At 47.4% G+C, this 15,812-nt stretch overlaps 1 protein-coding gene across 6 annotated transcripts in view; it reads right to left on the bottom strand.

Moving 5' to 3' along the window:
* The window catches only part of ARID1A (AT-rich interaction domain 1A), an 83,954-nt gene extending 68,368 nt beyond the window's left edge, over positions 1-15,586 (bottom strand). For 4 of the 6 annotated variants that reach the window (XM_035308272.3, XM_035308273.3, XM_035308274.3 and 1 more), the window contains exon 1: positions 14,061-15,586. In XM_035308272.3, coding sequence (XP_035164163.3) covers positions 14,061-15,212 — 1,152 coding nt within the window. In that variant the 5' untranslated portion in view covers positions 15,213-15,586. Of the gene's footprint in view, positions 1-1,375; positions 13,221-14,060 lie in introns of those variants that run through there. The other 2 variants (XM_078330831.1, XM_035308275.3) reach the window with 1 other exon arrangement.
* Between the last annotated feature and the right edge of the window lie 226 nt (positions 15,587-15,812).

Here is a 15,812-nt window from a genome sequence, read left to right as displayed (position 1 = left end):
GTTACTCAGGCTGGTCTTGAACTCCTGGGCTCAAGAAATCTGCCTACCTCAGCATCCCAAAGTGCCGGGATTACAGGCATGAGCCACTGTGCCCTGCCGGTCGAGATCTTAAAATACCTTCCCCACCTTCCTTAAAATCCCAGGACCAGCGGTCCATATTATCTTCATGCCATCTTGTCAAAGAACTAAGAGAAGGAGAAATAGAAGGCAGGGAGCCCCCAAGTCCTAATAAACAAGCAGACATGTTTTGTGACTAGAATTTATCATCACTGCATAGTGAAACTCCATCTCAAAAGTATTTTCTTTCTTCTCCCATTACAGGCTGAATATTTATGTACCTCCGAAATTAGTATGTTGAAGCACTAACCTCCAATGTTATGGTATTATTAACAGGAGGTTGGGCCTTTGGGAGGTACTTAGAGTTAGATTAAGTCATGAGGGTGTGCCCCCATGATGGGCATAGTGACCTTATAAGAGCAAGAGCCAGGGCGCTAGCTCATACCTATAATCCCAACACTTTGGGAGGCTAAGGTGGGCAAATGGCTTGAGGTCAGGAGTTCGAGACCAGCCTGGCCAACGCGGGGTTACCATGTTGGCCAGGCTGGTCTCGAACTCCTGACCTCATGATTCACCCCCTCGGCCTCCCAAAGTGCTGGGATTACAGGCATGAGCCACCACACCTGGCCATGTGTGTTTTAAAGCACTGATAGCTGGTCAGCAACATGTGCTTGCAGCCCAGCTACTTGGGAGGCTGAAGAAAGAAGACTGCTTGAGGCCAGGAGTTGGAGAATGGGCTGTGATTGTGCCTGTGGATAGCTGCTGCACTCCAGCCTAGGAAACATAGCAAGACCCTGCCTCAAAACAAATTTTAATTAAAAAAAAAAAAAAAATACATTACAGGCTGGGCACGGTGGCTCACGCCTATAATCCCAGCACTTTGAGAGGCTGAGGCGGGTGGATCACCTGAGTTCAGGAGTTCTGTACCAGGCTAGCCAACATGGAGAAACCCTGTCTCTACTAAAAATACAAGAACTAGTCAGGTGTGGTGGCATGCACCTGTAATCCCAGCTACTCAGGAGGCTGAGGCGGGAGAATTGCTGGAATCCAGGAGGCAGAGGCTGCAGTGAGCCAAGATCGCGCCACTGCACTCTAGCCTGGGCAACAGAGCAAGACTCTCCCTCTCAAAAAAACAAAACAGCATTACAATAACTCAGATGTAGCTAATTTGAATTTGGTAAAGGCCAATATTGGCTTTAACCACTCAATTCTATCTCCCCTGAAATGAGAAGCAGGGCCCAGTGGGGACCTGGAGTCCTGTTTTTGGGGCAGGGAGCTGTCAAGAACTTCCATGGTAGCACTGCAATCTTCCTGTCACCTTTCTGGCCTCCTGCCTGGAGCAAGGTGGTAGCATTCCAGGGGTGCTGGGTCCAAGGGTGGAGAATATGAGGTAGATTGGCAGATGCACAGGAAGGAGGTAGGAGTAGTGTTGTCAACTACTACTCCTCCTGGAGGCTTGCTTCTGAAAAGGACTGTTGCAGAGTAGGAGAGAGAGCTGTGGGACTGACCAATCAGGAGTCATGTTAGAATTGTATTTGATAAACGAATAGTACTTTCACATATCTAATATTTACTATAGCTTCAAGGTAGATATTTTTCCTCATTATATGGTTGAGAATACAGATTCAGAGAAGTTCAGTGACTTGCCTCAAGTCATACTGCCCTAAGGAAACTTTAAACCTAGGTTTTAGAGATGACTCTGCTATGAAACTTTGTACGTGGCACTAAACTTTATGTGTTCATTTCCCCCAAGTGGCAAATTAAGACAATAATCCCTGCCTTTTCAGCAAGTGCTCCATGTTTCTGGAAAAGTAATATCGCTGTGCACATATTTTTGTAATTCAAGTCACTTTCACTCAGATCAAAGGGAAGGACTCTATCTTACACCCTGAATCTCACTCCCAACCCCAAAGATTCCTTGAGAAGGAGGGGACCCAAGGACCAAATGCTGCCAGTTCTCACCACTGGAATCACTAGGTAGCTATAAACCAAGTGCCATGGCCATTCATCAGAAATCCAAAACAATAAAACCCTAAATCAAAGGGATGGAAGGGACTGACAGGAGAGAGCTCTAGGCACAATGTCAAATTGTAACTAAAGGCTTCTCAGTCTTTTACCCCATTTAAGAGTTCCAGGCTGGCAAGGTGCTTTGGCAGGCGCAGTGGCTCACACCTATAATCCCAGCACTTTGGGAGGCCAAGGAGGGTGGATCACGAGGAGTTCGAGACCAGCCTGGCCAGCATGGTGAAACCCCATCTCGACTAAAAATACAAAAATTAGCAGGGCAATCCCATGCCATTGCACTCCAGCTTGGCCAACAGAGCAAGACTCCATCTCAAAAACAAAAAAAGAGTTCTAGGCTATTGCAAAAATAATGTCCTAAGCAATCTTGGTGCCGAAGTAATTTATTTGGAGAAGCAAAATCAGTATTTCAGAGTATAATACCTTTGAAGAGTCAGACAAACCTTGTCTACCTTGTCAGGGAAACCCAACTCTATGTTTTACTAACTATTTAACTAGGTCAAATTTCTTGTCTTACTCTATTTGCTCATTGGTAAAGTAGGAAGATTAATAATAGAACCCACCTCCCATACAGTTTTGAAGATTAATTTAGGAAATTCATCAATATGACCAAGCATATAGTTCTTAGCACATAGGAAGTGCTCAAATACATGGTGACCATCATTTGAAAGTCAGGATCCTTGCCAGGTGCAGTGGCTCACACCTGTACTGCCAGCACTTGGGGAAGCCAAAGTGGGCAGATTACCTGAGGTCAGGAGTTTGAGACCAGCCTGGCCAACATGGTGAAACCCCATCTCTACTGAAAATACAAAAATTAGGCCAGGTGCGGTGGCTCACGCCTGTAATCTCAGCACTTTGGGAGGCTGAGGTGGGTGGATCACAAGGTCAGGAGTTTGAGACCAGCCTGGCCAAGAGAAACCCTGTCTCTACTAAAAATACAAAAATTAGCTAGGCACGGTTGTGGGCACCTACTCAGGAGGCTGAGGCAGGAGAATCTCTTGAACGCAGGAGGTGGAGGTTGCAGTGAGCTGAAATAGTGCCACTGCACTCCAGCCCAGGTGACAGAGACTGTTTCAAAAAAAAAAAAAGAAAGTCAGGATCCTGGTGAGGATCTGTGACCCAGGTACAGATAAACTACCTATAGAATTATTCCCAAAAGCTTTCTAATATGGTACTCCTAAGCAGCTTAAATTCCTAAACAAGCAAAATGTTAGAAATCTGGAGACTACCTCCTTGGAATAGTGTTCAAGTTAGCTAAAAAAGAAAACAAAAGGAGGCCGGGCATAGTGGCTCACGCCTGTAATCCAAGCACTTTGGAGGCAAAGGCGGGCAGATCACCTAAGGTCGGGTGTTCAAGACCAGCCTGACCCACATGGTGAAATCCCTTCTTAAAAAAATAATAAAAAAAAAAGAAAAGGAAAAAAAAGAAATCTGGAGACTAAAAGGTTATCCAAACCTAAATTACCAAGAGTTTCACACAATGCTAGATCAACCTGTGAACTCCCAACACCTTAGAACCAGAACAGAATGTTGTCCAAAGGGCAAGAGAAAAAGACATACGTATTTGCCAGAGAAGACACAGTAATAAACTAATTCCCAGCATTTCTACCCTGTTCTCTAAGGACAATAGAAAGCAATAATGTCTACCCCAGACATGAGAAATCACTGGGCAACAAGAGCCCAAAGATATATCTGTTTCCTCCAAAAGGAAGCACCCAGCGCTATGTAGCCTTTAATCCTCTACCACGTGGCTGAACTCACACTCTTCTTAAAGTCAAAGTACAGGGCAGTTGAGAGTAAACAGCTGGGCCCAAACTCACCTAAGCCCAACAAGCAGACAAGCACGTTGTGACCTGAAGGAAACATAAGGCAAAATAAAAACACCAAGCACACAGCAAGTGAGCTTTTAAATGACTGATATCACACCAACTCCCAAACTCCCCTGGTGCTAGATCTTAAGGGGAAAGAGGATTCCTTTTAACAGAGAAGCCTATAAACAAGCAAGCTGAAAACGAACAAGTTTAAGAGAGAAAAGCATACAAGAATCTTGGCTGCTGGTGTTGAGCCATGGAAAATCATGAATGTGCCAGTGCCAAGGGAGGAGGAAGTCTAATATCTAACTTTGCAGACTTGGGAACATAAAAGCAACAAAGCCATAAGGAAGCTCAAATGCAAAAGAGAGAGAAAAAAACAGGCACATGGCACATTTCCTCTTCATATGGGTAGCAAGTCAAGCAATGCTCTGGGCCTGCAGAGCACTTAGCTCAGTACCCAAAGCCCCTTAGTATTTAATATCAACGTAACTTCCTGGAGGGTGACAAAAATCTGTCCTGGATTACTGGTTGATTTCTAATATGTACCATAACCAACACTAAGTCAACATTTTAGGGATCAAATTTCCTACTCTGCAGCATGTTGGAATGCATTCTTGGCATTAGACTTCTTCCCATTCCAGTCCACCCTTAGAAAATATAGAAGCCACTGAGAAATAACGCCTCAACCTGTCCCAAGACAGTATTCCAGCTATGCACAAGTGACTAACAAAAACAAGTGGAAGTTCATTCAGACATCCCTTCACATTCAGTAAAAAACTAATTTCATCCATTTAAATGGAGAGGAAGGGCAATTTCAGAAAGAATACTCAAGTCTGTTAAGTCAATATTCACCCTAACTTGGACTTCTCTAAAACCTGGGACTGATCAAAAAGTTTATCTCAAGCCCCTATATACCCGTTATCCATAGCTGATGAACCATAGTGCCCAATTCTGAGTAACTGAAAACGCACTTTTGCAAAATGCCAAAATGGCAAGGCAAAAAAGAAGTTGGAAGCAATATTTCTAAACTAGAGTGTTTAGTCAAGACTCTAGTACTTTCAACAGGTCATAGACTATTGTTTTTTTAAAAAAAAAAAAGCCCAGGCGTGGTGGCTCATGCCTATAATCTCAGTACTTTGGAAGGCCAAGGTAGGTGATCACCTGAGGTCAGGAGTTCAAGACCAGCCTGGCCAACATGGTGAAAACCCATCTCTACTAAAAATACAAAAATTAGCTGGGCATGGTGGTGAGATGCTGTAATCCCAACTACTTGGGAGGCTGACGCAGGAGAATCACTTGAACCTGGGAGGTGGAGGTTGCAGTGAGCTGAGATCATGCCATAGCACTCCAGCCTGGGCAATAAGAGTGAGACTCCTTCTGAAAAAAAACAACAACAACAACAAAAAAAAAAAAAAAAAAAAAAAAAAACCACACCCCAGTACTTCTGTACTGGAGCAGTGTAACCCATCCTTCTCCAGGTAGAAGCATTACAGTGGCCTGGCACTGAACAATCCACGCATCTTCAGCAATTAAGCATCCACTGATGGTCCTTGACAAGTGAAGGGCCAAGGCCCAACCATACATGGACGAGCAGGTTAAGAGAAACCAAAATCACTACATTCCAGAGGCTCCACAAGGGTTAAACATTTGTAAGCCGCTTGGCCATAGTAATCTAATAAAAAAAAGTACCTTTTTTTTTTTTTTTTTTTTTGAGACGGGGTCTTTGCTGCCTTGCCCAGGCTGGAGTGCACTGGCACAATCATGGCTCACTACAGCCTCAACCTCCTGGTCTCAAGTGATCCCCCAGCCTCAGCCTTCTGAATAAGCTGGGACTACAGGTGCATACCACCACATCCAGCAATTTTTGTGTCTTGTACAGACAGGCGTCCCCATGTTAATAGCCTGGGCTGGTCCTGGGCTCCCATCTCAGTGAATCTCCCACCTCAGCCTCCCAAAGTGCTGGGATTACAGGTGTGAGCTACCACACCTGGCCAAAACCAATATAAAACAGTGTACGTACAGGCTTACCTAACCCATCAACCTCAATGTAAAGTCTAACACAAGCAACTTGGCTTGAGCACAGCTCCCAGTTCTTCAGAAATAGTAGCCTAGGGGTCCCAGTAGGTAACTTCATGGCTCTTGTTTTAAGAAAGGTCCACTAACTCTGCCAAGAAAGAAAAAGTACAGCCTTACCAACAAAGTTGAACCACCATTACTACAGAGCTGTCCAGGGCACACAAGTCTGAAGGTGACGTGATTTTCCAAACCCACATTTACTAGAAAAGTGCCCCTAAACTAGCCAAGAACTTAGCAGTCTGTACCAAAGGCTCTACCTAACCACAGGAACCACTAAGACCCTGGAACCACTCTTTTTCAGGAAGTCCAAATTCTCAAAAGTCACTGGAACACTGAGACAACTACTGGTCTGGAGATGGATGTGCAATGTGGATTCTATTAAGTCCATGGAACTTAAGAGAGTGACATTATGAAAAGCCAAATTAGGCCAGATGCAGTGGCTTACACCTGCAATCCCAAAACCTTGGGAGGCCAAGGCGGGCAGATCACAAGGTCAGGAGGAGTTTGAGACCAGCCTGCCCAACATGGCAAAACCCTGTCCCTACTAAAAATACAAAAATTAAATTAGCTGGGCATGGTGGTGGGCACCTGTAATCCCAGCTACTTGGGAGGCTGAGGCATGAGAATCTCTTGAACATGGGAGGCGGAGGTTGCAGTGAGCTGAGATGGCGCCACTGCACTCCAGCCTGGGTGATAAAAGCAAAACTCTGCCTCAAAAAAAAAAAAAAAGGCAAATTAGTATTTTAACTTTCTTGAACATTTAGCCTCACAAAAAAAGCCTCTGAACAGCTGTCCCAGGTTAACCTTGCCAAACTGATTAAACCTTTTTCTCTAATTCCTGCAGCTCACATGTTTAGTGTGGTCTATATGCATTTGTAAAACCTTTCTTGCAAGTTTTCCAGATATGTACACATAAGCATGCTCTCCCAAAAAATCTAAATTCCTCTGAAGGAGATATTGCTTCTACCTTCTAAATGTCTTCCTAGTACCTAACTGGTATGATTACACAGGGCTATTTCCCACCCCCATTGGAATTTCCAGATCTCTCTGACTTTGAAACAATGCTCTTAGCAGTACGTCTGAAGTTCTAATACCCTCACCACCAACATACTGGGAAAGGACTATCAGTCCTAAAAGGATTAAGGAAGCTATCAGTGTCAATCCAAGTTTTTGTGTTTTGTTTTAAAGCAAGCTGATAGCCTTTGGTAGTAAGTTAGCTGAACCTAAAAATCATGGTCAGAGCTATAATTACATTCATATTCCCTGCTACTATATAGACAGCTAAGTCAAAAGGGCACTTCCAGAACTCTGGTCTGAAAAAACACTTCTTATAAAGAAATCTGTGCCAGGCGCAGTGGCTCACGCCTGTAATCCCAGCACTTTGGGAGGCCGAGGCGGGTTGATCACGAGGTCAAGAGATGGAGACCATCCTGGTCAACATGGTGAAACCCTGTCTCTACTAAAAATACAAAACTTAGCCAGGCGTGGTGGAATGTGCATGTAGTCCCAGCTACTCCGGAGGCTGAGGTGGAAGAATCCCTTGAACCAGGGAGGCAGAGGTTGCAGTGAGCCAAGATTGCGCCACTGCACTCCAACTTGCCGACAGAGCAAGACTCTGTCTCAAAAAAAAAAAAAAAAAGAAAAAGAAAACTGGTGTCAGAGTCAAGTTTAAAAAGAGATTTTGAGAAGGCAAATCTGGTCATCCCACAAGGATAGCAAGCAGAGTATCACAGGCAGACAGCTAAAATATTCATAGATTATTCTTCTTCTTCCATAAAAAGAATGTGTCACTGAAGAAACACAGATATGTTTTTAATCTTAAAATGGTAATTTCAAAAACAAAGACTGTATCTACTCATATAATCCTTCAAATAAGATTTAGTGAGTCCCCAAACATTTGGACTTTGTACTGATCCAGGAACAGGGGGTAGAGGTATATTAACTTTATCATAAGTGATGCACAGAAGTCCAGTAATAACTGTATAAATAAACCCAAGCCCTTGGGTAGGCTTATAATCCCAAATACAATAGCAAGACCGAGGATAAAGATGACACTCAAACTGCAGTATCTTTTTTCTCCTTTCTAATAATCCAGAAATACAAACCCAACCCAAAAAAAAAATCTCACCAAGCAATCCTTTAAACCTCAAAGTCTCATAAGCCAAGCTTTTGGGGCAATACTTACCTTACTATTGACACTTAGGATCGTCTTTCCAAACTTCTATTTTCATTATGCAACTGCAATTGACTTTTAACAGAATACCACATGCCCTGAACTTAGCATGGAGCCAGGGCCACAGAGGTTTCACTGCCAGGGCAGCATCTTTCCATTTCAATTTTTTTTTTTTTAGATGACTTCTTACCTCCACACTAACTGCCCTCCCCCAGCTCTACCCTTTTTCTATCCCCTAATCTTTTTCCCCAATGTTATTTTACTCTACCACACGAGGAGGCTAGCATTACCTTTGCTTGAAAACTGTTTATTAATTTGCCTGTCAAACATTCTATAGAACCGTTTACATCTTACTACAGAAATCTCCTGGGTACATATTGACAGCTCAGCAAGTATTTACACAAAGCTCTGAAACATTTGGTTCCTTCAAAAATGAAGAAGATGCTGTATCAAGCAAAGAATTACCAAACACCATTCCTTCTACCTTTTCCCCTCCTTTATAAAGGGAAGCTGCCTTCCTCTAATATGCCTAAATTACACTTCTAAACTACTAAGCCAGGAAGAAAAAGAATGGAAATTCAGATGTGCTGGAGAAGAGAAATAGCATTTCCAGGACCATCTGCGAATCACACCATGTAGTTTTTAAAACTATAGCTATAAGAAACAACAAATGCACCTATGAAATTGACCCTGAAACACAGCTTTTCCTCTTCCAGTCTCAGGAACTTTTGCTTCTCTCTCAGCAAAACTTACGGGGCAAGTCCAGGCACTCAGATTAAAACCAACTGCCCAAACTAGACCTAGACCTGCCCAAACACCAGGAGTCTGGAGAGCTTAATGCTCCCTCTCTCCCTACCCCTCTGCAAAAGAAGTAGAATATTAACACTGAACTTATGAATATCCATTCCTCACCCCAACCCCAAGTGTAAAAGCCTCCTGGGGATCCTGAAGCAACTAGTTTTCAAGTCTTGCTTTAATGAAGTCTGCCTAACTTTCCAATGACTATTTAGTGTTTTAAAACCACCAGCCAGGTGGAATGACTAATGACAAACAGATTAACAGTTTCAAGGCAACAGTCTGGTAGAGCTTTTTCTGTAAAGGTCCACAGATCACCACGGCACCCAACTCTTCAAAGCTTGTTCCTGTGAATACTCAGAAGAAAACAGCTTTGAGTTCCTTCAGGCCAGTGGAAGAAATAGGAAGAAATATGGTCTCAAGACCCCTGCTATTACGTACAGAAAGCTGCCCTCATAACAAGCCAGCTATGGAAGCACAAATATGTAGCATCAGAGAGTGAGAAGGTCATGTGGACTGATGAGGAGAAAATGAAAAATAGAGAAAGCAAATGACCTGCCCAGTGTCACACAGCTTAATCTGGAGCTGTATGCGGAACCTAAGCCTCCTCCTTCCTCATCCTGTGTTGAGTCCTGTGCTCTTTACCACTAATGCAACACACAACTCAAGGGTGCATCAGTAATGTTAACAACCAATCTAAAGGCTCACTGGCAGAAAAGAACAACTCGGTGCCAATATATTTGAATACCACATTTTTACCATATTTACAAGCTTCAGTTGCTTCTAGAATTTTGAGAGTTGAAGCCCATCAATACAACCTTTTGAGGGGTGGGAATAGGAAAGGGCCCTCCCCATTACTTTGTTAGCTTATTCCCACATTTTAAAAAAGTTCATTAACCTCTTTGCAAAAGGTCTACTATAGACATTACATCCTAAAGGAGTCAATCCAACATATGAATGTTTAATGCAATCCAAGACATCCTGTTTCAGCAGGTGCTGCTTGTCATGGTTACCCATCTCACACACAAAGAAAGAGACCTAAAAAGTCCTCACAGGGCCCAATACACAAGAAGCCAAACTTGGTCCTGGCTGCTTTCTTGGTTCTCACACCACCATCTCAATCCTCATCACCCCAGTTCTCTCATGAACAGTAGAGAAACATGAAACCCCCACAACTAAAGTGCCATCTCAGTGTGGTTTTCCTGGTCCCTCCTACTTGAGAGAGCTCCAAGAGTCCTGTATTTCAGCCAGCCTAGAATTTCTGCCAGTAGGCAATCCCATAATAAATCCAGGATTCCTGTATTTGTTTCCCAGGAGTCAGAAATATCATTTGATATTTCCATAGCAGAAACTAACAACCAAACTTCTACAATCAAATCCAACTTCATCCTGGACTACTTACTGTATTTCATTTTTTTACCTTGGTAAACTGGTACTACTCTCTAAGTATTACCGATAAAAAGTGTCCCAATAAAAAGCCTTAAATCAAGTTTATGTGTGTAAGTAACCTAAAACTATTTCAGCAGTACTGGAATTCAACACCTTGAGATACACTACTTATGAAAAGGGATAAAGGAAAAGATTGTCTGCTGGGATCGTCCCAGCTCCTGTGATAAAGACATAACCACAATACACACACATACCTAATCTTTATTTCATAAGGGCAGAGTCAAATGAAAACGTTAACAACCTTAGCTGTACTAATTAAGTCTCTGCCAAGTTTTTCTTTTTTTTGAGACAGAGTCTTGCTCTGTTGCCCAGGCTGGAGTGCAATGGCACGATCTCAGCTCACAGCAATCTCAGCCTCCCAGCAACCTCAGCCTCCCAGGTTCCAGTGATTCTCCTGCCTCAGCCTCCTGAGTAGTTGGGACTACAGGTGCAAACTACCATGCCGAACTAATTTTTTATATTTTTAGTAAAGACAAGGTTTCACCGTGTTAGCCAGGATGGTCTCAATCTCCTGATCTTGTGATCCCCCTGCCTCAGCCTCCCAAAGTGCTGGGATTGCAGGCATGAGCCACCATGTGCAGCCTCTGCAAAATATTCTGAATCTAAGACTGGGCCAGGGAAAGATGGGGGCAGAGCAAGCCTTTTTAATTTAAGAATATTTAGAACATCACGGTCTGAAAAGAGTTTTATCCTCAAGTGGCAAAGAGAAATTCAGAACAAAGTATGAACCTACAACCCTCACCTAGACTACTATCACACACCCAAGCAGTCCACAAAACTGGAAGCTGCACTGTCTCACACAAGTGAATGCTCATTAGTACGTTCCCTCGGTCTCTTGTGAGTAGGCAACTGAACTGAAGTTAAATAGGAATCTATGTTGTGTGGGTCTACTGATAATAAAAGATATCAGAAAATTCATCCAAAGGCAGCACAGGGACAAAGGCTTCCAAACAGGGACTGTATCTATTTTCCTATCAGCTACACAGAAAGTGTTCCATAATTTAATGACTGAAAAACAGAAATCATCATACCAAAAGAGCTGGCTTTTTCTTTAAAAAGTTTGACTAAGGGGCCGGGCACGGTGGCTCATGCCTGTAATCCCAGCACTTTGGAAGGCCGAGGCAGGTGGATCACGAGGTCAAGAGATCGAGACCATCCTGGTCAACATGGTGAAACCCCATCTTTACTAAAAATACAAGAAATTAGCTGGGCATGGTGGCGCGTGCCTGTAATCCCAGCTACTCAGGAGGCTGAGGCAGGAGAATTGCCTGAACCCAGGAGGCGGAGGTTGCGGTGAGCCGAGATGGCGCCATTGCACTCCAGCCTGGGTAACAAGTGCGAAACTCCGTCTCAAATAAAAAAAAAAGTTTGACTAAATATTCCCAAACCAGTAGAATTCAAATCGATTTTGCTTTTAAATGAACCTTGACTTACCCTAAATGACTTATTCTAATAGTTTTTGAAGAAAGGTAAAATTTTCAGCCAAAACCAGAGAAAACAGGGCATGCGGGGTAAGAGGTACAGACCATAGGATGACCCAGAGACTAGAGGATGCTATCTTTTAAGACAAAACTTTTCCTCCAAACACTAGAAAAACAATGTAACATTTCCCTATTTCTTGCCCAGATGTAGAACATCATGGAAGATGTAGAATCAAGGCAAAGAGCTCCAAGTCCACCATCAAACAAAGCTAATTTCAAAATCCCCAGCTCAATGTTAGACTAGGAAAGTAGTTCTAGGATGGGCTGGGAATACAGCTAATAAGTGAATAAAATCTCCTCCTAGCACAAAAGTTCAAGGGGTTCGGGAGGAGATGGAGCTTTTCCCCTCTTTGAAAAATATGATTCTATAGAATACTCAATATCCCTGACCAAAAGCACTGATGACAGAGCATGATGAAGATGGCAGAAAAACAGTAAAATAAAACAAGATAGAATAGTATAAAAAGGTACCTAGAAGTTGCAATTTCTAAGCAAATCTTAAGTGTCATTCTAGGTCGTATCTTTATATCTTGGAAGACAAAAAGAAAAGTGGAACATAAATTAAAATGCAAAGGAATAAACTGCCAATCTCTATTTCAAAGCTCTAAAATGACTGATGACAAAACAGTAAACTAGCCTTTTTGTTATTCCAGGAAAACACAATTTCACCAAACCAAGCCTTTAGGAGAAAGTCCCTCAAGATCATGAAAGACACCAGCTTCCCTTTAAATTAAACCACCATCCCAAAGTTCAATTAACAAAAGAAAGTGTTAACAAGATTCAACATGTAAACAAAGAATGAGGCTAGCCTTCCTTAAAACGGAAGGCTTGAACCTAATATGAAATTCCTCAGAAAGCTCCCAGTTCTAAACACACACACACACACACACACACACACACACACATTTTCTCCCCCCCCATAAAGATTCCACATTTCCCACTCAATAAAAAACCCAGTAAAATCATTTCAATTCTGCAAAGCAAACAGTGTCAAAATTACTCAAGACAAATGCATCTTCAGAGCCATCAAAGAAGTCATTTATACCATCAGGAAAGTCACAAAACCAAAACAAACAGCAAACCCATTGTAGAGAAAAAACTCAGCTACTGTTCTGACAACACAGAATCCATTTCAGGCTGCATAAAACATAACAAGCAAAATAAATCCAAGGTATATGCAAAATGCCATTGCCTCCTCTTTTGTTTCGGGCACAATGTAACAAGGACAGGCTGTCTGAGACTCTGCTCCTGCTGATACAGTATTGCTACTTAAACCTCCCTCCTCAAGGTCACAGCCAATTTCAACTCTGGAATAAAAGGCAGATAGTGACAGCAATGGTTTGGGTTATCACTGGCAGAAAAGCAGAGTGTAAAAGTTTATGAGCTCATCAGGATTGTTGTACCATTACATCAGAGGCAATTATAAATGGCCAAGAGCAGGAGATGGGGAGCCAATCAGATCACAGATAGGATGTCAACCTAAGACCAACTGTCTCCTGGCTTTGACAGAAGGATTTTACCTCCATAATTCAAATCCCAAACCAAAGCAATCTGCACTTACTACTCCAATCACTCAGCTGTTTACCAGCACTTCCAGGGAGAAGCCCAGGCCACTGGGCCGGCGGAGCCTAAGACAGGAGATGGCCCGGGCTGCCCTAGGTGAACCGCAGCCGGCCTCTAGCAGCTCCCAAGCAGTCCCCTGCCCTCCCTCGAGGTCCCCCCGAGGTCTAGGGGCCCTCCTTGAAAGCACGGAGGCGGGGGGCGGCCCAGAGGAAGGCCGGGAGACGGAGAGGAGCGGCAGGTGAGCAAAGAAAAACGTTCACTCAACTCCTGGGCTCCTACCACTGCCTACACTTCTTACCTGAGCCCCCAGCACCCCCTCACCCCCGGCCAGGCCCTTCCCCGCACACTCTGCCCCGCATCCCCATGACGACCCCTGGAGTTCAAAGGAACCAGGGGAAAGGAAAAAGAGGAGCAGACATTTCTAGGAAAGCCCGACACAAAGCCTAAAGGAGGGAAGGAGAGGAAGGCAGACAGGCAGCCATTTTAAGAAAGAAGAGCCAGACAATGGCAGCTCCCCAGCAGTGGGGGCCCGGGACTGAGGGGAGCCCAAGGCTGTGGCCCGCTCACCGCAGCCACCACCCACCCCCAGGACCACGTTCGCCCCAGCCCCCTCCCCACTCAGCTGTGTACCTGAGGGGTCCGGGCGAGCGGCTGCCCCCCGCCGCCACTGCTCCCGGGGCTCATGGGCGCGTGGTGGCTCCTTTGTTGGGCCCCTCCCGAAGCGGCTGCCGCCGCCGCCGCTGCCGCCGCCGCAGCCCCCCAACACTGCGAGGCCATGTCCGCCGGGCCCTTGCCAGCGCCCCCGTCCTGGGGCCCGCCGCCGTAGTCGGCCCCGGGGTAGCCCTGGTAGCCCCGGGCAGAGCTGGGCGACGTGAGCAGTTGGTTGAGGGTGGGGGTGGCGGTGGGCTGAGGGGTTCCCCCGCCGGCCGCGGAGGGGCCGCCTCCCCCCATGGCCCCGAAGCGCTGCTGAGCGAAGGACGAAGACGACGAGGAGGCGGAGGCGCTGGAGGAGGGAGGCGGCTTGGAGCCGGCAGCCGCCGCCGCCGCGCCGGAGCCCGGAGTGCCACCTCTCGGGGAGCTCAGCGCGTAGGCCGGGGCGGGCGGGGGGTAGGCGCTGCGGTTGGGGTAGTAGGAGTTGTACTGGTGGTTGGGGAAGCCGTGGTCGTGCGAGTTCTGCTGGGGCCCCGCGTAGGGCTCCAGGCCCCCGCCGCCGCCGCTCTGCAGCGCTGCCAGGCCAGGGCTTTGTTGTCCGCCATGTTGTTGGTGGAAGACGGCGGCCGCGGCGGCGGCGACGGCAGACGGGCTCCGGCCGTAGGGTTGCCCGAAGCCGTAGGCTGGGGGCGGCAAGGCGGCCGCGGCTGAGTGAGGAGGCGCCCCCACCCCATCGCTGCTGCCGCCACCGCCGCCGCCGGGCGGCTCCGTGAGGTTATTGTTCAGGGCGGGCCTAGGGCCCGCGTTCCCGTTTGAGTTCTTCAGGTCCGGCTCCGCGCCGGGCCCGCCGCCGCTGCCGGCTCCGCCGCTGCCGCCACCCCCATTGCTCTCGGCCCCGTCCTGCAGCTCCTTTCCCAGCGGCTGCGGAGGCCCCACGGCGGGACCCTCGCTTTCCTGCCCGGCGGCTGCCTTCATTTCCCCGCGCTCGGCCGCTGCCGCCGCCGCCGCCTCGCCCCCCGCCTCCTCCCGCTGCTGCTGGTCGGCTTTCTTCAGCTCCGAGGGCGGCGGCGGCGGCGGCGGCGGCGGGTTGCCCAGGCTGCTGGCGGCGGCGGGGGCGACCTGCGCGGCCATGATCCCCGCTGTCTCGTCCGCGGAGAGACCCGGCCCTGTCTTCGTCTTCTCCCCCCCCCTCCCACCCCGCCCCGGGGCCGAGTCCCCCGGGCTGCCCTCCCCACCCGCCCGGGCGGGCCTCGCGGGGCTCCGCTGCTGCGCTGCGCTCGCTCCTCTCCCCCCCGCCCCGCCGGCTCAGGCTCCGGGCTGGCGGCGGCGGAGGAGGAGGAGGCGGCGGCGGCCGAGGCGCCGGCGGCTCAGCTGCTCCCGGCTCTGTAGGCTCGGGACCCGGCTCTCCTGGCTCATTCCCCCCAAGCCCTTGCCTGGGAATGAGGGGGGCGGTGGAGGCTCCGCTCCCCAGGGCCTGGCCCCGCTGTGACTCTCCGCTTTCTGCTGCCGGAGAAAGGAGGAGGGAGGGAGGGAGGGAGGCGAGGGGGGAGGGGGCGGGGAGGGACGGAGGGAGGGAGCGGGGGGAGGGGGACCCGGGACGGGCGGGCTGGAGGGCGCGCGGCAGCAGCCGGGGTGCCGAGTGCCAGAGTCGGAACGCGCGCCGGGCCGGGCGCCCAGCCTCCCCTCGCCAGCCGCAGCTCGAGCCGAGGCTGCTGCGCGGCAGCGGGCTAG

The sequence above is a fragment of the Callithrix jacchus genome, chromosome 7 (assembly GCF_049354715.1).
Source record: "Callithrix jacchus isolate 240 chromosome 7, calJac240_pri, whole genome shotgun sequence".
In the NCBI taxonomy this organism is placed as follows: domain Eukaryota; kingdom Metazoa; phylum Chordata; class Mammalia; order Primates; family Cebidae; genus Callithrix; species Callithrix jacchus.
The sequence above is the reverse complement of the archived record's forward strand: the minus strand, read 5'-3'. Positions and strand labels throughout refer to the sequence as shown.